Raw genomic sequence first — 26210 nt, forward strand, 5'->3', positions numbered from 1 at the left:
TTGTACAAGACCTGTCTACAGATCTTAAACTATTAAATTGTATTTAAAAAAAGAATAATTATAAATTAATTGATGAGTAACAAAGTATGATGCTTAAGATTCTATTATTAAGTAGCTTATTATAGAATGATTTACAAAATAATAAATTAATTATATGGTATCCTTTAATTTTTTTTTTTTTTTTTGTTATATCTTTTACAGTATAATATATATATATATATATATATACTCTCTCTCTCTCTCTCTCTTTCTCACACACACACATACACACACTCTCGTTAAATTTATATTATTAGTTGTCATTTTTTTAAAGTTTATATTATTTGTTACACTCATTTTTTTTAATCTAAAAGCAATCTGTTTTTCTATTGAATACTTTGGCTGAAGCTGTATTCAAACTGACTAACAGTTGTTGAAATAGCCTCATAGAGGTTTTTTATGTACATAAGAGGGATGATGTACAAATAAATGCATTTGCTAGTCTATTATATAGTCACTGGCACAGCACAAATCACAAAGGCACTGAATCGTCGCCAAGCTTTATTGATTGTATATATTTTTTTTAAATTTTTATATGAGTTTTTATTTAAATCACAAAGGCACTAGTCCACCACGAGTTGTGGGATTACGTGTCATATAAATGTCCATATCGTGGTCGGTCCAGTTGTCGGATGTGTCTCCACAGTAGTTGTTTAGGGTATGCGTAGACCCAGCTGTGCTGTACCGGCTACCAGGTCTCCCCATTCCTCCTCCATTTCCCCCTCCCCCTCCACCACCACCATCACGGTTTCTTGACCTTGGCCTCTGGCGTGGTCTTTGATGTGTATGATTTGGTGTTGGGTAACTTACCCTAGATAGTCTATCGGAGACTGCTAATGATTGCCTTGATTGTCTTAATTCTGTAACAGAAATGTTTCAACATTTTTATTATACTCTGCTAAAGAAAGTCATTTAATTAAATTTTATTAGATATCTGACATTATAACCCTCAGTTAGGTTGATCGGTTATCATGTCGGTTAATTTGCCATTTGTTCTACGTAGCAAATGATGGTCAAAATTCATTAAAGATTATATTCACTTCAGTAATGTTGATTAGAAGATTTTTTTTTAATTTTTGTTGCTATCATTGCTTAGTAATGGATTGTTATAGTGTAATGATATATAGCCTGGTGTTATTCTGATATTCAAAATATTTGCATAAGAAAATTCAAATAAAATTACTAGAAAAACTTAGATTTAAAAAAATTAATATTCTTGTAATATGTTAGTGAAATTTCCTGAATTCCAGAAACTCTCCTTTATTTCTTTCTAATTTATTTTATGATTGGTTATATTGTTCATACTAATGGTTTATTTCAATCGCTTGGGTTCAATTAACAGCATTGTCTTAGAAAGGTCATTCTTAAATCTGAGAGTGGATAAGACTTATAAACTTGGACTTACAGCTTATTGGGAGATAATAGTTCAGAATAGAAAACAACTCTTACTTATGCTAACTAGTACTTTTATATACTCATATTATCTGATTTAAAAATGATTACTGACCAGATTTATGTATTAGCATTTAATTATGAATCTGATAAAACATAAATATGTGCTAATATTGGAAATCTTACTTTATTCCAGGCAATATGGGATTCATTTTTATGCAAGTGGGTAGTGTAGTGCAAAAGACTCAACAAACATATTTTATTAAACGATGCTATTCTGCTTGACTACATGATTTTGCTGATATTCCTCTGAAATGTTTCATTGTCATTTAATTCCTTTATCAAAGTGTATGAGATGCAAGCTAACATTGTTTAATGATTTTCTTTTCAAATGATGACTTCATTTTATTACTCACCATTAATTGTAATTTAAGCATATTTTTCCTAAATGTCATCATTATGATTGGTTAATGTTAAGACACTTGTATGAGCACCTCCTCCCAGAACCACTTAAATAAAATAGGAAAAATTGAAATTTCTTTCTTTATGTTTAGACAGTTGTTTTACTAAATGTGTCCTATCTTTAGGGACTGGCATAAGAAATTTAATTATATCAAAGAGATACGTGTTCCAATGCTTTCCGAAGTCCTGTTTCTTCTTTTATTTTAATTTAATAGTTCAAGATGCTTTGTGTTAGAGAAATTAAAAAAAAGTACATAAATCCCATAAAATTTACATCAGCTTTTTTAAATTTCAGAATTAAGTTACTTGCTTTACTTTACTTTATAGCAAAACAAGTTTTTATTTATTTAATTGCTCTGAATAAATTTGGTTAAAATTGTAAGAAAATCATGGCAAAAGATTTTAAATAACTTTTGAAAACTTTTTGGTCTATAGGATATCTTGTAAGTTAATGGTAGCAGTCTTCTAAATCTATATTCTATTAAAAAAGTTAGTTATTGCTTCAGTGAATGAGATGAATGATTTGTAGCATGTGGAAATGTCATGCCTGACCAGGATTCGAACCCAGGATCTTTTGATGAAAGGCCAAAAATATTTGGTACGAGTAATGTTTACTGCTTATATGAGCATTTGCAACACTACCCCAACTGCAGCTATTATTATTATATATATATATATATATATATATATATAAATAAGTCAGCCAGTTGTGAATATAATTTATATAATCTTTACATACAAATATAATTCAAATGAATTAATTAAAAGTTTCCTACCTGGACGAGAATTTACTAGTCCAGTTGAGAAAGCATTATTTGCTAGGTAACGACCAGAATGGTTTGAGAAACTATGCTGTGATTGCCCATCAGCTATAGAACGTGCTTTAACAGGCTTATTCGTGAAATGTGATATATGTGATCGCATATCATCCCCCATACACCCTGTTGTCAGTGAACCTGTTAACATAAATATTATAAATTATTTTTGTGTGTTTTAATTTTTATTTTTTTTTATTTTCAAACATGCAATGTTTATTTACATCATTCATGTACATTTAAGTTACTATTTATTTATTTTTGCAGCATTTGTAATTACATTTATTTTCCCCCTTTTTTTTATATATTACAAATTTACAGTTTTTTATTTTATTAAGGCTATTTATGAAACGTTATGGAGATTCTTTAGGGTTTTTTCATATGTACACTTTTGAATCAGGGTATGTTGTATGAAGTTAATAGTTATAAGAGCTTAAAAGGTAATCATTCAATTTTATCTATAAAGTTTGATAACAGATTAATCTGTTCTGTGATACTGATGACGCAGGTTCTAAATCATTTAATGCAAAGTTATTTTTGGTCATTACTGTCACTTTTCCAAACTAGTTACCACAAAAACCTTTAAGACCAATCTACCGGAGAGTCATCTTCACTGGCATTCTGACTCAATGGTTTATGATTTAGTTGGATACTTGTCACACAATTCTGAGGATGGACAACATTGTTCCTTAGGAACCCTGTGCATTCTTGGTTGGCTCTTTAATTTCTGGGAAAAAAATGTTTGATCGGATCAATAAAAAATCATTGATCAGTAAATAACTGCTCCCATTTCAGTAAAATCCTTTGGTTTCTCCAGGGATTGTGAGGAGGTAGATACACAGACATAATGGAACCTTGAACTTTTCTGTGGGTAAGGTTTTTTGTATTGCTGTTCTTTCTTATCATCTTTTCTCTTATCCTTGATCCTTGTTTTTGATTTTGTAGGTATAAGTTTGATCCTGCTAGCTCTATACCTGTAAAATGGTGCATCTTTGGTGTGATCTGGTGGCTTGGCCATAAGTAACACAGAGAGTCTGTTTATGTCTGATGGCTCTATAATGAACTTAATGCTTATTAAACAAAAAAAGGGCTTTCTAATCTTTCCTTAAACACTAATTCAATATAAATTTCATGAACTATAAATACATTTAGTTAACTAATTGTTGTTAAATCTCTTTTACAGCTTGTTCAGTCTTGGCAGTACATGTTAATTTCTTTGTTTAGATATAAGTTAATTTCTCTATTTAGATATAAATTTTGAGTGGCAGAACATTTCAAAAACATCTTTGACAGTTTTCTCTTGAAATTTTAAAAGAAGTGAGTTTGTTGGAAAAACATTTGTTGAAAAATTAATTGCTAGAGTATGTAATCAGCATTAATTCCATTATTATTTCAATTTTTTTAATCTCTTTTTCTCTTTTTCACAATGTTTAAATAGGAGTAAAAAATAATTTTTTTTTTTTTTTTTCATTGTGCTAGATATCTATTTTTTTATGTAAAGAATGGTTTAGAATTTTTGATGATGTGAAACCAAAATTATTTTTGGTCTTTTATTCTCAGTATTCTCTTCCTTGTATATTTTTTACCAAAATAACGATTTATTTGTAAGTAAAAGATTCTACCAATAAACCTTTATTTATGATATATGTTAATCTTTAAAAAAAATGGTTAATTGTTGTAATTAAATTGATTTTTTACCTGATGTTCAAATAGGTTGTTTTTCTAATATGTAGATGCATCTTTGTTTTTATCTATATGACTGTTCATATGTACTAATCACTGAACTGATTTTATTCAAATTATATATGAGGATCAGTAGAACTCTCCTCTACAATATATCAATTTTAACCCAAAATTCTCTGTTCTGGTCAAAACAAATGTGATAAAAAAACTGGTTTTAAATATTTTCTTTATTTTAAATTTTAGCAGTTAAACTAATGGTCCTGTGTAATACAAGGTGGATTGTAACACATGTCAGAGAATTCCTTAGGTTTGACCATCACTTGGTAAATATAATTTTTCTTTAAAATACAGCACAGTGATATTATGTGTAACTGGAAAACTTATGTATGCAACTTTACGTTAGTATATGAGAAGTTTTTCAGTTAAAAAAATGGTAGTTTATTTTCGTAACTTAGTTGATTTCTCCTTGATCTTAATTTTGAAGTTTATGCATTTTTAATAACTTACATACTTTAATATATTGCACCTAAAAATAAGAAATAAAAACATGGTCAACGATATTATTTTTTGAAAGTAATTCTTAATTGTTATGTTATATACTTAAAAATAAATACATACATTTTAAAGCAAATACTTTTATATCACTTAACACTTTGAAGACCAAGACTAGAGATACTCATATTAGGTCATGATTAGATGGCATCCAAGTAAATACTAAGGCTGCAATTTTTAATTTCATTTTCTATAATATAGATGTTGCTCTTATTTTTTGTAACATCTATTATTTATCTGTTTAATTGTTGATCCATGTACAGAGCAGTCAGTGCTTTAATATTTAATTATATATTTTATAAATCAGCTATTTTTGTTTACATGAATGTAATGCATGTTCAATTTTTGGGAAATTTTTTTAACATTATTAATTCAGAGTCAACGTACTACATTAACTTTTTAACGACTCATTTTTTTTGGGAGGAGTTCTCTTCAGTTTGCTTAAAATTTTACATTTTTACAAATTATTTTAAGTTCAAATTATTTTTCTGTAAATTTAGAAAATATAAAATTTAATGCCAAAAGTTTGAGTCATTTACAGATGTCATCTTCAAAGTGTTAAGTGCATAATTAAAACTGAGTAGAGAGATTATAGTACCATTCAAATTACACATCATCTTTTACGTAACTTCTGTGTTTTGATAGATAAGTCTTAAAGTTTAGTTTATTGTTATGTAGTTATTTTGTATTGAGAAAATGAGATACATTTTTGAAATTTTAACTATTTCACATTTCATAATAATCATTGAAAATAATGCGACAGATATAATCAATCTATTAAAAAAATATAAATTCAGTTCCAAGATTTATTTTTGAGATTCATATAAGCAAACTGTGTTTGAGAACAATATTTCTTGGATGATTTGTGTGTTTGAAAAGAGCCAAATTTGTTTAGGCTCATAAAATTGAAAATAACTTTAAGTCAAACATTCTGCTGAAGGACACATTTTAAAAGCATTATATTTATTTTATCTGAGAAGTACTGCAAGAACAATATGTTCAATCTACCTGTTGATAACTGTTATTATGGTTATATGTTTAGTTTGCCGCAATAAAAATGTATGTGGAAAAAATCTATAAAAAGCTACTTTTTCCATCAAAATTTTACAAAACAATATTTTAGGATGCCAATAACAAAGAGTATAGAAGTATTTGCATATCTGTGGATATATTATTACAGCTATCTAAATTTCAGTGAATTTGATTTAGCAGTTTAGAGAGTTTTTTAGTTACATTTGTAATGAATATCACTGAAGGCTTTGAATAGAATCAGAAAAGAAAGGCATTTTTTTTTTGTATTTACCATAATTGTATGATTTATTTGTAGATTAAAGTAAAATTATACAGGATTTGACTTATTTTTCTCTGGATATTTTGGTTTTATATACAAAGTTGTTATTTATTATTTTTTTTTTTGTATGTAGTATGAATTGTAAATTAGAATTTTCCTTCTACTGTTTACTTACTTGCTGCTTTTGCCAGTATCTGTACATTGTTAGTGTTGTCTTATAATTCAGTTGCTGTAAATTTTGTTCATATATTCATTAATTTTAGACTGATGTAATTAATTATTTTATTTAAATGGTTTTAGGAAAAATATATACAGTTAAACAGTTCTACTTTGTACAGATATTTATAATCAATTAGATTTGTTTAGTTCATCAACAGACTTGAAATGAGCATTTTTATCTTAATCTAAATTATGTATAACTAACAAAGGCAAGCAGTCAACTTACAATGGAATTTACTGATGCCCGTTTTCAAGGTTATAGGAGGATGATTCCTACTTTAAATCCAAAATGGCAGCTTCCAACTTGGCCTCATTTCCAAGTAAACTTCACTTAAAGATTTTCAAGTGATTCAAGTAGCTTACTTGTATACGTGCAGTCAGAGGAGTTATTACCTAATAGCAAACGTCTCGATTTTCAGTCAAGGTTTTAGGTTTGAGTCTCCATGTCCTTTATTTTTTAAGTTTTATTTTTTTTTTACATATATATTAATGCAGATGTTTTTTATTATTAGTATTTATAATAATTATATTTATTAGAATCTAGAAAAAACTTTATCGATTTCATGTTTATTGATTATTTTATTTGAATAGAGCAGTCATTAGCCTAAAAATCTTTATGATTATGTGGGAATAGATGTCACATAAGGAAAGAATTAACGAGACAACAGATTCTATTCTAAAACCTAAAAGAATTAAAATAAATGTATTTTAATATTCAGTCGGGAAAAAAAAATGTAACAGGCAAGCTGAAGATTAAAATAAATGTATATATTTCAATTTCTTCAAGTTTAATAAATCAAAATCTATTTGTTAGATAAATAATTGTTATATCCAGATATATAACATTAAATCCATATAGCCTTTTTTCCAAATTCTTATAAATATTATGTATTAAAAAATCATCAGCAGTAGTGTATATATAAAAAAATGACATCTAAAAAAGAACCTGAAACATTTTGATTATTGACTATTAGACTGGAATGCTCACTACTTAGGTGCTTCTGCTGTAACTACATATACTCATACCACTTATCTACTCAAAAATATTTAAGTGGACTTTACTTGGGGTTGGAAGGTGCTATTTTGGATTTACAATAGAAACAACCCTTCCTCCTATCATTCTGTAAAATGGCATCAATAAACTCCGTTGTAAGCTGACTGACTGCCTGCCTTCATAAGTTTAGCATAATAAATTTTTGAATTTTATTACTTGATGTATTTAAAAAAAAAATATTGAAAATTTGTAAGTAGATTGCAGTACATTTTAATTTGAGGTGGAAAAAAAACATTACCCATCCCCACCGAGCTAGTTTTTGCTTTAGATCAAGCTCTTCCAGATACTGCTGCTGGTATTAAAGAATACTACTTTATAAGATGCTGGTTTTTCAATTAATTTTGAAGTTTAGTCATTGTTCATGGTATCTTTGAAGAATGTATGTGGTTTGAATTATGTTTATGCTTTTAGAATGCATTGCAGTATTTGCAACATTTAGAATATTGTTCACATATTTTGAGTTCCTCAAGCAAGTATAATTTTTATCCTTTAGTATTAATGTGCAATATTATTGTTTTGTGTGTGTGTGTGTGTGTGTGTGTGTTGTTTTTTTTACTTGTTTCAATTAGGTGGATTTCCAAAAATATATTCAGTGGTGAATTGAACTGCTTTTAAACATTCTTTGTATTTTTATATGCAGCCTTTTGCAACAATACAGACATCATAAGAAACACCTCACCGATAAATTTTCTTTGCAAGAAATTTCATTGAAAGAAATCATACTTATATAAAATCAATTAAGTGTAGCTCTTACATATCAGTATCAAAGTTTTAAAACTATACACACTTGATCACATAAAATATACAAATAATAAATTCAAATTTCTAAATGGACAAGTGTAATTAAAGGCCACATACACTCTTTAAACATATCATGAATAAAGATCCTTCAAAATTTAATTCTAATACCAGCACCACACCCAACAATATTATAACACAACTCCTAGTGGCAGTTTCCAAAAAGCAAAAGAGCAAAGATAGCTCAGACATAGGTGGAGTTATTATAACTTTCTCCTTAAATTGGTGAGTACTGTAATCATTTAAAAAAGTGTATAAATACAATGTTTTTCTGAAATTAAATAGAGAAAAATCTCGTTTTGATTGCATTCTAACATAGATAGAATATTTGTAAAATTTCTGTACTATTTTAGTAGATACCATAAATTTTAGTTGTGATTTCATTTAATAGAAACATTTTAGATGGGAATTTATTTTATTTCATTTAAGGAGTGAACTTTTAAAATTAGATAGAAATTATATTTTTGTTTAAAAAATGAATGGAAAAAATATAAATTAGAACTACTGCGACCTAAGTTTACAGAGTAATTATCAAATTAAACAAAAAAGATTCATTTGGTTGTCAGATTTACTTGTATACTTGATGAAAGGAAATTAATTGTAATAGATTTAAAAGAAAGTAGATTAATTCAATCTGTTCATTTGTTTATTCTGTTCATGAAATATAAATAGATTCTTCATAGGTATTCTTAGGGATAGCTTTACTTCTTTAAAAATTTTTAAATAATTGGGTTTTAGATAGTCATAACCATAATTTACCAGTTATGTTAATTGTAATAGCATTTTTTGTTTTTATTTTATTTTTAACCTTCACATTATTTTATGTGTATTTTAACAAGAAAGATGAGATGGATGGAATGATTGTTGAAAATAGTTTAGTCCCTTTGGGAATTGAAGCAAATACCAGTTGATATGGAAGCCATTGCACCATGATACTATAGATATTTGGCATTAATTTGATTCTATTTAGATCTTTTATTTTATTAGTTTATGTTATCTATATAAAAAAAAGTTTTTAAACATTTTGTTTAAAAATCAGTTGTTAAAGGATAAAATTTTCATCATTATTTATGGAAGTAAAATAAACTAAACTAAAAGAACTTTAAACCAATATAAGGTCTGATTAAATAATTTATAATTCTTAAAACTAGTTTGGTCTCTGGAGAAATGATGAGGATCAGTTCGGTAGATAATCAATGAAAGTGTTCTTGAAAGAATGAAGAAGATGAGTTATGTTGGATATAATGAAAGTAAGGAAGTCAGATTATTTTTCGTATGCTATGAGAATCAAAGGGAAATACTGAATTCTCTATCTTATAATTCAGGGTGAAATTAGAGGTAAAATACTGGCTGGAAGAAGGATGTGATAGTTAAGTAATTTAAGAAAATTATATGGCCAGACATCAATTAATTTATTGCAATTGGTGTTTAAGGTTAAGATTGCCGATATGATTGTCATTATGCATTGAGTATGACACCAAAAGAAAAAGAAAACTCAAAAAACTTGTTATATTGCCTGATTTATCAGTATATTGATTGTTTCCAACAGTTCTTTTAGGCTGCAAAATTTGTTTCCTTTTTGTTAAATATATAATTGATTTGAATGCATAATTGATTTTGATTAAAATTAGTCAACAAATGTCAGATATATTTACCAAAAGTGCTTGTTAGATTTATTTAGATATCTCTGTGAGAGTAAAAAATTTGATAACTTGTTACAGGAAAGTTTTGTAGAAAAGTTATACAATTTCCCTAAAATTGCGATAGATACAAACATGGTTCCAAGAAAGTAGTAGTAATTGGATTTATCTCTCAGGTTTTCAGGAATGAAATGTATGAAGACAGTTTAAACTACAGATTAGCAAATCTGGCCTTTATAAAGTTATTTTTACATGAATATTACTTGGTATTAATTAAATCTCTGATTTTATAAATTTATTTACACCACCTGTGGATACAGATATTTTAAATGTTATAAATTTATTAGGACAAGTAAATTTGAGGTATGGAAGTGTAAGGTAGTTGTTTGGTAATTCCTATATTAGGAGTTAATGAAGAATACATATTTCACAAGTATTTATTATTTACTTTTATTAATTTTTGTAGGTTTTTTTTTTAATAAAATTTTTTACTGTTGATAGAATATTACAAAGTATTATCTGTAGTTTTTTTTTAAAGGTTTGGTTTATTGAACCTGACAAGCATATTTATATTATTGGAATTAATTTTTCTTTTATTTAATAGATTTTTGCTTTGGTCTTTTAAAAATCGGATAGTGTATTTTTTGTATTTATTTGTGGTTATATTAATTTATTTACAGTTGTTTTTTAAGTTTTCTTATGTTTCAATTATTGTATAGTATGTACAGTCAAAAATGGCGTAAGCTAATGCAGTGCATTGAAGTAAAGATGTGCATATATATGAATGGTACGTTACTTTAGAAGAGTTAATAGAAGTCAGAAGAAGGACCTTGTCGCTCCATGTGATACATGCGGGGACGACCTAGGCTGCGATTGCTGTAGACTGACACTTGATCCCAATCCTTATGTGTAGTAAAGGCAGAGAGGGTAGCAAGTGAAGAAAGCGGGCCTGGAGAAGATGCAGGGCAACAAGCTACTGGCAGTCCTCCTACCATTTTTCCTCCTGTTGTACCTCCTGGCATTCCATGTCCGGCTAATGTGTGCAGCTTGCGTGATCTCCGTCTGCTGGCGGCTATGAATACTATAACTGCTATGACGACTGTCCCGCAGATTGCAGCACTTGCAGCGATTGTTATTTTATCCATGTTACTTGTCGGTGATGTCACTGTACGTACTTCTCGACACTGGTTGTAAGGAACTGTTTCTGGTGTAACATTTATCTCCTCTAGTGATATTACACAGACAACTATGCATTCCTGTTAAACAAAATAATAAAATTATCAGTCATATATGTGTTTTTTATTAACATATGTGATGTAATTTATGTATTGAGTAATAATACTAATTCAACAATATTTATTTAGTAATGAGATTAAAGTTTATGTAGATTGCATTAATATTTTTTTTTTTTATAACAAATGTTAAAAGCATTAAAAAAAATTGTACTTAATAAATTATTCATTTATAAGTTATAAATATATATATATATATAACTGGGAAATTTGCCATTATTAGTTCAGTTTGTAATTGGTCATTTTATGTCAGTCTAATGTTCTAAATTACATAAATTATTTCATATTGAAACAGAGTTGTCAGAATTCTTCTTGAGAATTTTATCAGAAATTAAATATTGCTTATACATGCTATGTATATAAACCATTATTTATGAATGTGATCTTTACAAATGTTTTTTTTATATGATTACTAATTTTTATAATATAAAATAAATGCAGATTAAAACATTTGTATTACTAATTTATGTATCTATTTTATATTACCTACATAAATAAGTAAATTTTTTATTGTCTTTTTGAATATGTACTTGGACTGTATTAAAAAAAAAGACAAATAAAATGCTATGAGGATCAGGCTTAAACCAGACTTGCGTATTCAATTTAGATAAATTAAATTGAAAGAGCTGTGAAGTCCTGTGTAGTATTTCATAATATGACTTTAAAAAAATAAAACAGAGTGAATGATTTTGAACTGATTTCTACTCAAAGGTGGTCATACAATTTTAATTTTAAGTCGTTTGGAATTTTTCTGAATTTAATATCAAAATGCTCATTTTTAACTGTTATTCGATTGTGTTTTGTTATTACTACAATATTAAATGTAGATTATTTTTTTATCTTACTTGTTTAGTAGGTCTATTTAATTTTTTTTATTGCAATTTATCATTTTCTTGTAAAAAAAATGTGGTTTGTCATGATAATTAAAAGTCCATATAACTATAGTACATGGACTGTTACTAAAGTTCAATGTGATGCAGTGGAATTTTTTGAAAAAGAGAGAAGGTGCAAATGACCAAGACAGAAGAGCAAATATTCTTCTGTCTTGCAAGTGACTTCTCAATTTAATAGCTATAGGGCTATTGCTCAGTAAATAAAAATTGTAAAAGGCCAGAGATTTACTGGTAAAAAGTAATTTCTAAATTTTATATCATTTCATTTGAGTATATACTGTGAGAAATTGCACACAGCAATGCAGCTTAATTCTTTATTATTAATTAATTCTTTCATTTACTATTACTTTAAATCTCTGGAGATGAATTAATTATTTGAAGATGCATATATTTGTAACTGTTCTTGCACTCTAAATTTGTATTTTGGGATGCTTTTGAGTTTTCAGTAAAATTCTGTGTCAGTATAGTGGTATAACATATATTAATAATCAATAATATATATAAAAAATTAATTTTTTTTATCAATGTTTGATTTTAATTACCTGTGATGGTACATTCTTGATTTTGAATTCCCTTTCACTAGCTTCTAATGGTGGTCCTTGTTTAAAACTCTTATCACCAAAGAGTCTGTAGACCACTCTAAATCCTAATATATTTGCTGTTTCTGAATCCCATTGTATTATTACAGAGTTATCTTGCCTGTGTGCTGTTCTGACAAGAACTTCTTGTACTGGTCTAGCAGCAGGATAACCCATTGAAATCGGTGGTCTTTGTTGTGGCCAAGGATGTGCTGTTGTTCTAGGCAATACAATATTATTTCTTCTTGTTGCAGCATGAATGTTTCCTCTGGTAGTTGTACTGGATGGAGGTGGTGGTGTAGTTGTAGTTGTTGTGCTTGTGGTCGATAATGTCGTTGTTATTCGATATGTTGAGGGTCTTGGTGTAGTTGAATATACTACTGTTGGTCGTGGTGTTGTTGTCGTTGATGTAGTAGTAGTAGTAGTTGAACTGGTCGAAGTCGTCATAACAGTTGGTCTTTCTGATGATGTTGTTGATGTAGCTGGATCAACATAACTTACTGCTACACCTATTTCATGCGTTTTTAACAGCTCTTCTTCTTCAGATTCAGAATTAACTACTGTAGCAACACCAATTGTTTCTGATCCACACACAAGTTCTGTAACAAAATTAAATTAACAGTTTGTAAATAATTTTACAGTTACTCTACCTTTGTACTTTCTAGTTTATATCTTTGGCTGTGGATAGTTTGTTGGAAAAGCATTTTCTTTAGTGCCTCTCACTGGAGTGGGACAATAAATTTGAAAATAAATTAAGAGATTACCACACATTTTTTATTCTGTTTTTGCAATGGATCTTTTATAACTATACTATGGTCCCTTATTTATTCATATGTGTGTTTCCTCTTACTTGCGTATGAGCACATACAAGGTCTGTAAATAAAGTAATGAGACTAGTTTTTTTTTGGCAGCCAAAGTGGCAACACTGTAAAGTTACTAGTAAACATATGGTTACATAAACAGCTGATGCATATTAGGTACTAATATTTTTACTCTATGTTACTATGTGAGACATAAACAGACCTTTCATGAAACGAGTTTTTGCTGTGCATTATAAAAATGAGTGATACTAATTATAAGCAACGTTGTGCAATCAAGTTTTGTGTCAAACTTGGTGAGAATGCTACTGAAACTTTTTCAAAATTGAAAAGGGCATATGGAGATGACGCTCTGTCATGAGCCCAAGTTTTTAGGTGATTTAAAGCATTTTCTTGTGGCCAGGAATCAGTTGCAGACAATCCATGCTCTGGAATACCGTTAACATCAAAACGTGACAACAATGTTGAGCGAATCAGGGATTTGATGCAGTATGACCAGCAATTAACTGTCAGAATGATTGCAGAACAATTGAATTTGAACCATACCACAATCCATCAAATTTTGACAAATGAATTGGACATGAAAAAAGTTCGTGCAGAATTGGTCACAAAAAACTCTGTTAAACAGAAAAACATCAGAGTGGAAGTGCCCTGTGAACTTCTAGGGTGAATTGAAACTGATCCTGATTTTCTAAAAATGTTATTACTGGTGATGAATCTTGGATATTTGAGTACGATCCAGAAACAAAACACCAGAGCAAGGAGTGGCACACTTCAAACTCATTACGTCTCAAAAAACAAAAATGAGCAAATCAAAAATCAAAACCATGCTAATTTGTTTCTTCGATAGTAATGGCATTGTCCATAAGGAATTTTTGCCAACCGGACAGATTGTTAATCAATATGTTTCCCAAGAAATTCTTGAAAGACTGCAAAAAGAGTTGCTCACTTGAGATCAGCCATCAAAGACAACTGGATGCTGCATCATGACAGTGCACCTTGTCACACTCTACTCTCAATTAATGAGTTTTTGGCAAAGAAAAACATTCCTGTAGTTCCTCAACCACCTTATTCACTTGATTTGAGTCCCTGCAACTTTTTCCTGTTCCCGACTTTAAAAAAACACCTCAAGGACACCATTTGGAACAGTAGAAAACATAAAAGAAAAATGTAACCGAACATCTCAAGGATATTATGGTTTCTGAGTAAAAACACTACTATGAAGAGTGGGAAAACCTTTTTTTGAATTGTGAAGAGAAACCAAGGCTTCCCAAGGGAACTATTTTGAAGGTGATAGAGCCGTGTAGGATTGGATTGTAAATAAAATGTTTTTCTGAACCAGTCTCATTACTTTATTTATAGGCCTCATATATAAGTTAACTTATAAATATAAATATTTTTATTACTTCAAAGTGGAATTGACATCATTTTTTTATTGATTAGGAAAGTTATCTTGTATTTTACTGAGAAGCCTGAATAATGTTTATCATTCAGTGTTTATAAACTGTATTTTGTTAGTTTTAATGTATAAACATTTTCTGCTATATTCAATTTATATTCATGGCCATGGGCATGTTCACATTCTCAAAATTATGTTTATAAAATGTAGGTTTGCTCGTTTCAGAAAGATCAAGTTATTATGGTACAGGTGACAGATTGATGATTACCATGTTTGTTTGTGATTACAGATGGATAATTTTTTTAAAAATTATTAGTCAATTGACTAATTTTATGTTTCTTTCAATTTCTTTCTGTTCTAATATTTGTGCTAATATTTTAACCTCAACACATTTATTACATTCTACAACCTCAATTATCTGTTTCATATATTCCAATCTTTGTTGTTGTGTATAATTTTATACCACCAACAAATTAAATAAACCTGAATTTCATAATACATGGCCCATCAATCTCTCTCATCTCTTTACAAAATTCTGCCATACATTTCTCTCATCTTCTCCCTATTCATTCTAATTCCATTATGAATTTTATCAACATACCTAATTTTCACAGTCCTCTTTTAACATTACATTTCAAAGGCTTGTAGAGTATTTTCTGTTTTTCCTGTTGTTCATGTTTCGCTAATATAAAGTTCCAGACTAATATTTTCAAAAGTTTCTTTCTGATTTTTAATCTGCATTTGATATTAAAAGATTTCTTTTCTGCATGAAACTTTTCCTTGCTTATATCAATCTATATTTTTTTAAAATATGTTTGTATAAACAATATATTATTGCTGATTAAAAATTTGTTTAATAACTTAATACAATGTTGGTGAAGTTTTATTTCTCTGATTACTAATTGACTTGACAAAATGAATTTTTAAATTACTCATATAGTGCTGTTCAAACCATAGCAAATTCTGGTGTCTTGATATCATATTTTCAAGACATAGTGTAGCCATGCCATATTTGAACATTAAAATCATTAGGTTTAATTATTGTATTATTATTCTTAATTTTTACTTTATTAGACTATAGTATTGTAGCTGAACTTTTTACACATATTATTTTTTTCATAGACTGTTTTATATAGTTTCTGTGGTACACAAAGTAGAATTACATATGGCATCAATTATTCCTTGGGTATTTTACATCATATCCATTATGTACTTACATATCTAATATATCTGTCCTTTTGTATTAGTTTTGTTTCTGTTACTATATTACAGTTTTTTGTTGTTTCTCAAATGATACAAAATACAGTTTAATATAATTACTCTTATTAATTTTCTTATTAAATATTATAACTCAAAATTATACAGCTTCAAATATCCTGTTTAAACATTATGCTAAAACTAAATTACCTTCAGGTAGAATATTATAAAAGCTCTTATCCTTAAATCGTGGTGGTGAACCGCAAAATTGTGGGTTACGTTCTCTGCTTGTAACTTGTAGATCACCATGTCTTATCCATTCTGTAACCCATCTTAAACGGCAGTCACAATGTAAAAATCGTCCACCTAAACTTAATCCACGTAATGTTGTGTTTAGGTGAGCTAATGCTGCTCCCGGTATGCTTGCCAAAGGATTACCATCCAATGCTAATAATGTTAATAGCGGTGTGCCTAGAAACGCATCTGTTGGTAGTTCTGTCAATAAGTTAAATCCAATGTCAAGGACCTGAAATAATAAATATTAATTAATTTTCTTTTATTTGCTTATAATTTTACTTTATTCTAAAAAAGAAAAAAAATTGAGTGCATAATTAAACATTTCTGTCAACAAACACAATGTTTAATATGGACATTTATAATTAATTATTCCCTCTCATAATTGTTTAATAATATTTTGTAAAATATTTTTAAATATATGCACTAAATTCCTTGCACATTCTTCAATTAAATATGAGATATTTTCATTTCTGACCAATAGAAATAATAGTAATTTTATTTTTTTACAAACCTTGCTTGTGCTCAGTTAGGAAGAAAAAATTATCAAAATACTAAAATCAACAAAAGAGGTATTCTTGCCATATTTTTGCAATATTCTTAGTTATACTCCTACAGTAATTTTGTCTCCTATTGAATTCACTTGTGCTTTCTTGTTAGTTTGAAAGTAAAACTATCCTTAAATTTAGTTGTAATCCATTTATCCTTTAAGTGTACATGTATACATTATATATATATAATAATTCTTTGAATATTGGCCAAAGTTTTTTCTACATTTTCTCCCATAAAATAGGGGGGTCGAACTATTTGTGGGGCTGACTTTCATTTGGATTTAACTGAAGTTTTAAGTTGTTTCATATTTTATTTTAGTTTCTATATTCTTGATGGAAAACATATTACAGTTTATAGTAATAACTACCTTCAGTTATTATTGTTATTATTATTAATAAAAGTAACTAATTATAAATCTATTTTCATAAAGGTATTGACATTTTAAATTAAAATATATGTAAATTTAAAACATAAAATTATATTTTAAAACTTAAAAGAAAAGAGATGAAGAGATGATTAAATGAGTCTACGTAACCAGTTATTTTTTTTAATTTTCCCACTTCTGTGAAACCATGTTTTTTTATGTAATTTATTTTTATTTTTTCTTCAAATAACAGTTTGTTAAACATTAAGAATTTATAATAAAACACTAATATAATAATATAATAAAAAGTATGTATAGTATTATGTAATTATGTATAATAAATAAATTTCAAAAATTAATTTCTTATTTGGTGGAAAAAAGTTTTCTACCAACTTTTTTCCTGAAAATTAAATTAAAAAATGAGGCCCCACCTATATTCAGAGTCTATGTATATTGGAGCAAGTGTGATATATATATATATATATTTTTTTTTTTAAAGTATAAATTTTTTATGTAATATTTAATATAAAATCTTGATTTTTCTAATGCATTTTTTGCATAAATGTTGTGTAAATTAACTTTTTTTTTTAATTTATCTTGTTGTTGCTTAACAATATTGTTACTTAAAGAATTAATCATTTTAGGATTATCTATTTATTGTCCAAAATACACTAAAACCCAATATGCTGTATTCTTATAAAATTCAGTTTTATATTAGTTTGCATTATGAGTAGAAAGTTATTTACCCACCAATATTCTTGTTTAGTTTGTAGACTTATTTTATCTATCTTTTCAGTTCCCCATCAAATTTACTTTTATTTTTCCCCTTGTAACATTTTTTTTACTCTTGTGATAATAATCCTTTATACACCCAAGGAAAACACTAAAAATAATAAAAAGTAATCAGAAAGTTTACTCATTTTAAAAGTCTAGAATTTTGCACATATAGTCTGTAACTCAATTACTTAAAATAAAAATAAATGGTTAGATTATGTTAAATATATGATTTAAATAAAAAATTAAGTTTTTCAAACTTGTTTAAAATTTAATTTATTAGAGTTTCACGGGTAATCAATACATAATTTTTCCTGGTGTTAACTTTTCAGTCTGTAAACTGTCATTTATATAAAATACAGATATTAAATTGATCTTATAAATCATATTTAGATATATAGATTTGATCTTATAAATTAACAGCATTTCATTTTTAGCTTTTAAAGATGATTTAAATTAATTTTCATTAATTACATAAGTTTTAAAATACTATATTTTGTTAAAAATTTATATTAATACTCACTCGCAATTCAGAAAGCACACTAACAGCAGCTGCTGGAAATTCAGTCAGTAGATTATTTAATAGACTGAGAGAGCTGAGGGTATCTTTTACACCGTGAAATGAATCTTCAGTCACAGTCTGTATTACATTCCTTTCCAAATTTAAAGCAGTTAATGAATCTAAACCTTCCAAAATAGATGCTCCTCCAGGTCCTGGTAATTCTCGTAATCCATTTTGGGCTAAATCAAGAAAGGCTAATGTACGTAGTCCTCGTACAGCATCTGGAACAAGTTTTTGTCTTGTTCCTTTTAAATTAAGATTTTTTAATGATTTTTCTAAACCATAAAATGCATTCGATGATATCGTTAAATTATTATCAGATAATTTAAGTGTAGCTAAATTATTTAATTTTGCAAATGAATTATCTACTACTTTGGTTATTTTATTTCTTGAGAGATCAAGTAAAGTCAGGTTTTTTAATCGTTGTAAACTTTCTATCGGCACTTCTTCTAATTCATTATCTTGTAGGTTTAAATTTTTTAGTGTATTTTCTAATCCTACAAATGCATCGACCGAAACCGTTTTTATTCTACATCCTGACATTTGTAAATTGTTTAATTTTAACTTATTAAATATACCATTATCTAATGCTTTAATAGAACTGTTATTTATGTATAGTAAATCGATGTGCGTGGTGCTAGCATAACTGTCCAATGCTTTTAGAAGTAATGGAAATTCTACCATATCACACTGTACTGATAATTGTTGTCCTAAATTATATGCACATATGCAAGCTGACTGTAGTTCAGTGATTTCACGTCCCCATGGGCATTGTCCATGCACCACTCCTGTGACCAGCCACATGAAGACCAGCCACAGCACTGCCTCTCCCATTCTCCTGGAACAAAAATTAAAATTAATTAATCCAAGTGCATTTCCTTTTAATATCTAAATTTTTTTTTTTAATCTCTTGAATGCAAAGTAAATATGTGAAGATACTAAATACATAATATAACTAGAAAATAAATCACAATTAAGAAGACATTTTAAATAGTTCAGTAATTTACTAAAAGTGCGATTGGAAGCCCAATAATTTCTTGATGTCAAAGTATTGTGTTGAGTAACTTGAAAAAAAGTTCTGTTGTCTGCTTTGTAAGAGATGGTGATTATTGTTATTTGTTAAATGACGATTCTTTTTATTAAAGAGTGTATATTCATAATTATAAACAAATAAGTTAACATTTTTAATTTACTAAACATCAATCTACATGATTCATATTATGGGGGCCCAAACAGTGATCTATCTAATAACCTACTTTTGTATCTTGAAAATGCATTCTGACTTTATGACAGAATTGATCTCTTCAAATATATTTATTATTTAACTTCCTTAGAAGATGAAACAGTCTTCTGTTCTATTTTAATATTTTTACGAAAACATTTTTGATATCTGATGAAGTAGTGATTACTACAAAAGAACTCATATACTATAAAAAACTAAAAGCAGTTAGTGTAATTTTTATTATTGTTGATATATTGTAATTTATATACATTAAATAGTTTTATATATATATATATATATATATAAAATTTAATAGTAATTACTGTTTTTAAATAAATTCTTTAAAGAATCATACTTCTCTCTACTATATACAAATATATTTATTTTATTAGATCAACTAAAGTACAGAATAAATAAAGAAGGATGAGTTACCTTCTTCCTCCACTATATATGCAGGAGCGTGAATATTTACTTGCATCATCAGCTGCATTACATATTCATCTCAAATTACATTATAAGTGTCATAAATATAATAACATATCATGCATTTATTTATTTTATTTAACATTTAAAATCTTTAATTTTTTTTAATTTTTTTAATTTAAACTTTTATTCAGTTAAATTAAAAATTAAAACAAAATTTAAAATTATGAAAAATTAATTAAAATTAACATTAAAAATTAAATTGTAAAATTGTTTACATATGTAAAAATATGATGTCAAAGCATAAAATTAAAATCAAATAAAAATAATTTTAAGTAAAGCAATTATGCATGCTATCCATTTAACTGAATTTACTTTACTATCTGTCTCTCCCTTATTAAAATAATTTTAAATAAAATAAATAATTGTAAATCGTGAAAGCATTCCTGCATATATAGTGGAATAAGATAAGTCAACCTACTTTATTTATTCTGTGCTTTGGTTGATCTAATAAAATAAATATATTTATATAATAGTATTATATATTACATAATAGGCCAGTCATTTCATTTTGGTATACTCCCAACATCCTACATCCCTAACAATTTGTTTCATTTATTCCAGACATTGCCTGCTTGCAAAATTTTCCTATCTACCTGTCCCTCCAGTATCAAAGCAGCTATTCCAAGAGGCCTTAATATGTGGCCTATAAGTCTGTCTCTTAATTATACTTTCCCAGATACTTTTTTCTTGATCAATTTCCTGCAACACCTCTTCATTTGTCACTTTATCCACCCATCTGATCTTTAACATTCTCCTATAGCACCACATTTCAAAGGCTTCTAATCTTTTCTTCTCAGGTAATCTAATTGTCCAAGTTTCACTTCTATATAAAGCTACACTGCAAACATATACTTTCAAAAATGTTTTCCTGACGTTTAAATTAATTTTTGATGTAAGCAAATTATATTACTTCTTTTACTTCCATAATCTTTTCTCTTCCTATTTTTACTTCCTTGTGCAAAGTAAAAGAAGTATTGTGAACGTGAAAAATTTCGGTTTTCAGATTTCAATGGATACATCATTTTGACCATCCCTGAATCCATTTTGACTAGTTTCGGTGTGACGTCTGTTCGTACGTATATATCTCCCATAACTCAAAAATGATTAGCTGTAGGATGTTAAAATTTTGGATTTATGACTGTTGTAACATCTAGTTTTGCACTTCTCCATTTGATTGCAGTCGACTGAACCAAAAGTGCCTGAAAAAGCCCAAATTTAAAAAAAAATTTAATTTGGACTTTTTTTTTAACTGCAGTAATAAGGTCTCATTGAGAGATTTTCAACGATATATCATAACTGGTACTTATTTTCATTGGTTCCAGAGTTACAGCCAAATAAAATTTTAATTAATGAAATATTTGGATCTTACATGGGAAGGCACATCGGTTCAAATCAGACTTCATCATCTTTCTTTTTTTTTAAATTTAAATATATTGATTTGTTAATAATTATTAAACTCCGATTGTAAAAAAATTACAATAATAATAAATCAATAACAGTAAAAAAAAAAAAAAAAATGAAAAAATCAGAAGTTATTGGCAAAATAAAATTTTATGTACTTTTAAAAATATGTATATATAATTTAATAGGCGTACAAGGAAGTCATATGATGTCCACATCAGATTTGCTAAAACATCTGATTATTTAATATTAATTGAAAATTATAATTTAGAATCGTTTTATTTTTGGATTTTCTTAGTAAAATCTTCTAAAAATTTTATATTTATTTTAAAAAAAATCATTTTATTTAATTATTTGACAGAAAAATAAAATACATTTTTGAAATGTATTCAATTTAAAGTGATTGTTGAAATTTTTTTATTCTGTTTAGTGAACTCCTGTATAGTGGTTACAAATGTTAATTTTGACCTTATGGTGAAGAATAATCAGTTTTTATTATTGGATTATTTGGTAAATAATCAAAAATGAAAAAAAAACAATAATGCCAATTAAAGAAAGGTTAACGATTGTAAATGAAAAAGATTTAACCAAAGTGGTACAAGGAATATATTTAATAAATTCAAATAATAGTAAAATATTATGTTAAGATAGCCAAGATATACAATAGTATATATTAAAATTATGGGTATCCTAAATTTATTGATGTAAATGAATTGAATGTGGACGAAGTGCAATGTTCTGAATTATCAATAGACATTAGAACTAAAAATTAAACTTAAACAATTTGTTGATGGTCAGGTGATATATCAATTTGGGTTGTAATATTATATTGTATATTAATTATAATTGTTATTGTTGTTTTGTATATTGAAATATTTATAGGAAAACACCCTGTGCCTGATAGTCAACCCCACAGTGTTTTATTTGGGGATGAATGAGTTATGTTACAGTAAAATCCTGGCGCATTGCATTCTATGAACCATGTGTGCTTCATATCACTTAACAGTTAGAAATCTACCATGTGACGGAATGAAATGCAGCTGCATCCTGTACCAAGTATACAGAATAATTAATCAGTTCTGAATAGACTCTCAAGTAAATCTCAATTGCAGTACTTGTTCGATGCACTTCATCATCCTATTTAATTTATTGTTAACATGTATGCAAATGATATTAACATTTCATTACTTTCATTTTGTTCCTGTTTATTCTCATGTGGTAGTTGTTGCATAGGACTTCATCCATGCCATTAATTGTTTCTTCTAAGTCTTTTTTATTCTCAGCTAGAATTACTATATAATCACAAATCATAGAACCTTTATCTTTTCACCTTGGCACTATTACTTTGGATCTAAATTGTTCTTTAACATCATTAATAGTTCTATGTAAAGATTAAAAGGTAACAGGGATAAGGAACATTTTTGTCAAACTCCCTTTTTATTATGGTTTCTTTCTTGTGTTCTTTGATTATTACTGTTACAGTTTGGTTCCTATAAATGTTAGCAATTGTTCTTCTATCTCTGCACTTGAACCCTAAATTTTTTTAAATGTTGAACATTTTATTCTGGTCTACATTATCAAATGTCTTTTCGAAGTCTATAAATGCCATGTATGTTGGTTTGTTTTTCTTTAATCTTCCTTCTACTATTAATCTCAGTGCTAAAATTGTTCCCTCGTTCCTATACTTTTTCCTGAAACCAAATTGGTCTTCTCCTAACACTTCTTCCACTCTCCTCTCAATTCTGTACAGAATTCTAGTTAAGATTTTTGATGCATGAATGTTTAAGCTAATTGTTCTATATTCTTCACATTTATCTGCTCGTGCTTTCTTTGGTGTCATGACAGTAACAGTTTTTTTGAAGACTGATGGAACTTCCCATTTTTCATTAAAGAACATTTTTCATTACACACCAGTTTGTATAATCTATCTAGCGCTTCCTCACTTGCACTGCGTAGTAATTCTGCAGGTATTCTGTCTATCCCAGGAGCCTTAAATTCAGATCTCAGCGTTGTATCTCCCTTTTCATCCTCTCTGACTTCTTCTTCTTCCTCTATAACACCAGTTGCTAATTTATTTCCTTCATATAACTCTTTAATATATTCCACCCACCTATCAATCTTTTCTTTTGTATTATAAATCTGTATACTGTCTTTATTTAACACATTATTAGATTTTAATTTGTGTACCACAAAATTCTCCTTAACTTTTCTGTATGCTTGATCTGTTTTACCAGTGATCATTTCTCTTTTCACTTCTGAGCACTTTTTTTTTAATTCACTCTTCTTTCGCTAATTTGCACTTGCTGTTTATAGTATTTCTTAATTGTCAATAGTTCCTTTTACCTTCTTTATCACTAGCATTCTTATACTTTCTACATTCACCCATCAGCTGCAATATATCCTTTGACATCCAAGGTTTTCTACCAGTTCAATTTTTGTTCCGCGTAAGTTTGCTTCTGCTGATTTAAGAATTTCCTTTTTAATATTCTCCCAATCTCCTTTTATATTTTCTACCTTATAATTTTTACTCAGATCTCTTGCGATGCCCTTCTCAAAAATTTTCTTTACATCCTTTTCGTCAAGCTTCTCTAAACTCAACCAATTCAACTGACAAATTTTTTTAGGTTTTTAAACCCCAATCTACACTTCTTTATCACTAAATTATGGTTACTATCAATGCCTGCTTCAGGATATGCTTTACTTTCTATGAGTCGATTTCTAAATCTTTGTTTTACCATGATATAATCTCTCTGATACCTTGCAGTATCACCAGGCTTTTACCATATGTATATTCTTCTATCATGATTTTTAAAATCATAAAATTTAAATTATAATTAAGTTAATTTAAATTTATAATCATTAAAATTTAATTCTGTTAAATAAACAGAATTATTTCAATCATTACTGAGGATGCAGGATCCTGCGGAAGTACTTTCCTGAAAAATTAAGGTAAGATATGTCTTATCTCACTCAGTATTCTTAATTGAGTTATCATTATTCTTAAATTCTTAAATTTTTTAGCATATCTTCTAATCCTATAAATGCATAGACCGAAAATATATATATTTGAAGAGATGATGTATTTTAAATGGGAATATATGTTGACGGGAATTGATATTTAACAAAATAATAATCATTGTTTTTTATTAAATGTGACAACAGAAAACGTATGGTTTGATTTTGTTGTAATAAAATAAGTTTGACCATCTCAAGAGATTTTGTCATCTAATAAAATGTCCAGAATTTCACATTATGGGCAAGTGAAATATCATTATTATTAATTTGAATTCTCTGCACCCAATTATCATGTTACAACTACCAGAAAATCACAATGCAACAGTTCTATGGTACCCATCATGTGGATAGAACATATATTGCATCAAATTTTGTCATAATATGTTGTGTGTGTATTTTATTTTAATTAAATACATTAAGATGAGCTTCTTTTTTATTTGTATGTGTATTATCAACATAATCATTAATGTAGGAGGACTTGTGAGTTGCTTCTATGAAGTGGTTGCCAAATAGTGAAACAATGCTATCTTCATGTCGATGATGTTATTACATAAAAACATTTTATAATGTAGAATTTATGTTTTTCAGTCACCTCATTGAAGTAAATCAGAAATCCACCAAGATTTACTACAACCTTGATATTCTATAAGTACGCAAGAAAAAGAACATTTTAACACCGATGAATATTTTGAAATATGAATGCATTCGATTATGAAGAACCATATAAATAGAATCTGTTCTAATTTAACATTTTCAGTCTTATCCTAATTGCATAAATATGTAGGAAGGGATATCTCTTCCTTAGTCAAAAATTACAGTCAGCAGTAACATCCATTGATTGCAGAATTAGGAAAACATCTGACACAATTACAGAAGAAGACTGCAAAATCGAATGCATTATTATATAAATTACAAAACACTGTTATATTACTGTACAAATATATTTCATTTGGTTTATCATTTAAAATTAACTTTGTTTAATTTTCATCACCGACAATTGTGGACAAAAACATCAGTTATAACTTCTGATTTTAGTTTTCCGTGTTTTGATTTTATTGTTTTTACACACATGTAGTAATAGATAAACATTTTATTTAATTAATATATAGTTCCCATTAATGATAACAGTATTTTTTTGCCCACAAAGTGAAATTTTTGGATGTTTTAATCAATGACAAGTTCTCGTGGAATGATAGATTTGATTTTGATTGCAACAAAATGAAGTCGTACTGTTTTGCTCTGAAGTGCCATAATAAAATGCTAACCTTGCCATTTATTATGGCTACATATATTCTCATCCAAAATATAATGTCATCTCTTGGGGCTCCATCAAAAAGCCACAAAGAATTTTTGAGATATTAAAATGGCCTGTCAGATCATTATGTGGCACCCGTAATTATGAATCATGTAGACTTATA

General features: G+C 27.8%; 2 protein-coding genes across 2 annotated transcripts in view; one reads left to right on the top strand and one right to left on the bottom strand.

The window, feature by feature from the left end:
- The window catches only part of Rab3GAP1 (RAB3 GTPase activating protein subunit 1), a 390063-nt gene that overhangs the window by 30654 nt on the left and 333199 nt on the right, over positions 1 to 26210 (top strand). The gene's annotated exons all lie outside the window — the stretch shown is intronic.
- Positions 307 to 19493, bottom strand: haf (leucine-rich repeat and fibronectin type-III domain-containing protein hattifattener). The gene is made up of 6 exons (XM_075355982.1): positions 18630 to 19493; positions 16333 to 16648; positions 12673 to 13307; positions 10775 to 11201; positions 2670 to 2849; positions 307 to 899 (listed from the first exon to the last, which is right to left on the bottom strand). The coding sequence occupies exons 1-6, from the start codon at positions 19470 to 19472 to the stop codon at positions 592 to 594; spliced, it is 2709 nt and encodes a 902-aa protein (XP_075212097.1). The 5' UTR covers positions 19473 to 19493; the 3' UTR covers positions 307 to 591.

Source organism: Lycorma delicatula, chromosome 2 (assembly GCF_047948215.1).
Source record: "Lycorma delicatula isolate Av1 chromosome 2, ASM4794821v1, whole genome shotgun sequence".
In the NCBI taxonomy this organism is placed as follows: domain Eukaryota; kingdom Metazoa; phylum Arthropoda; class Insecta; order Hemiptera; family Fulgoridae; genus Lycorma; species Lycorma delicatula.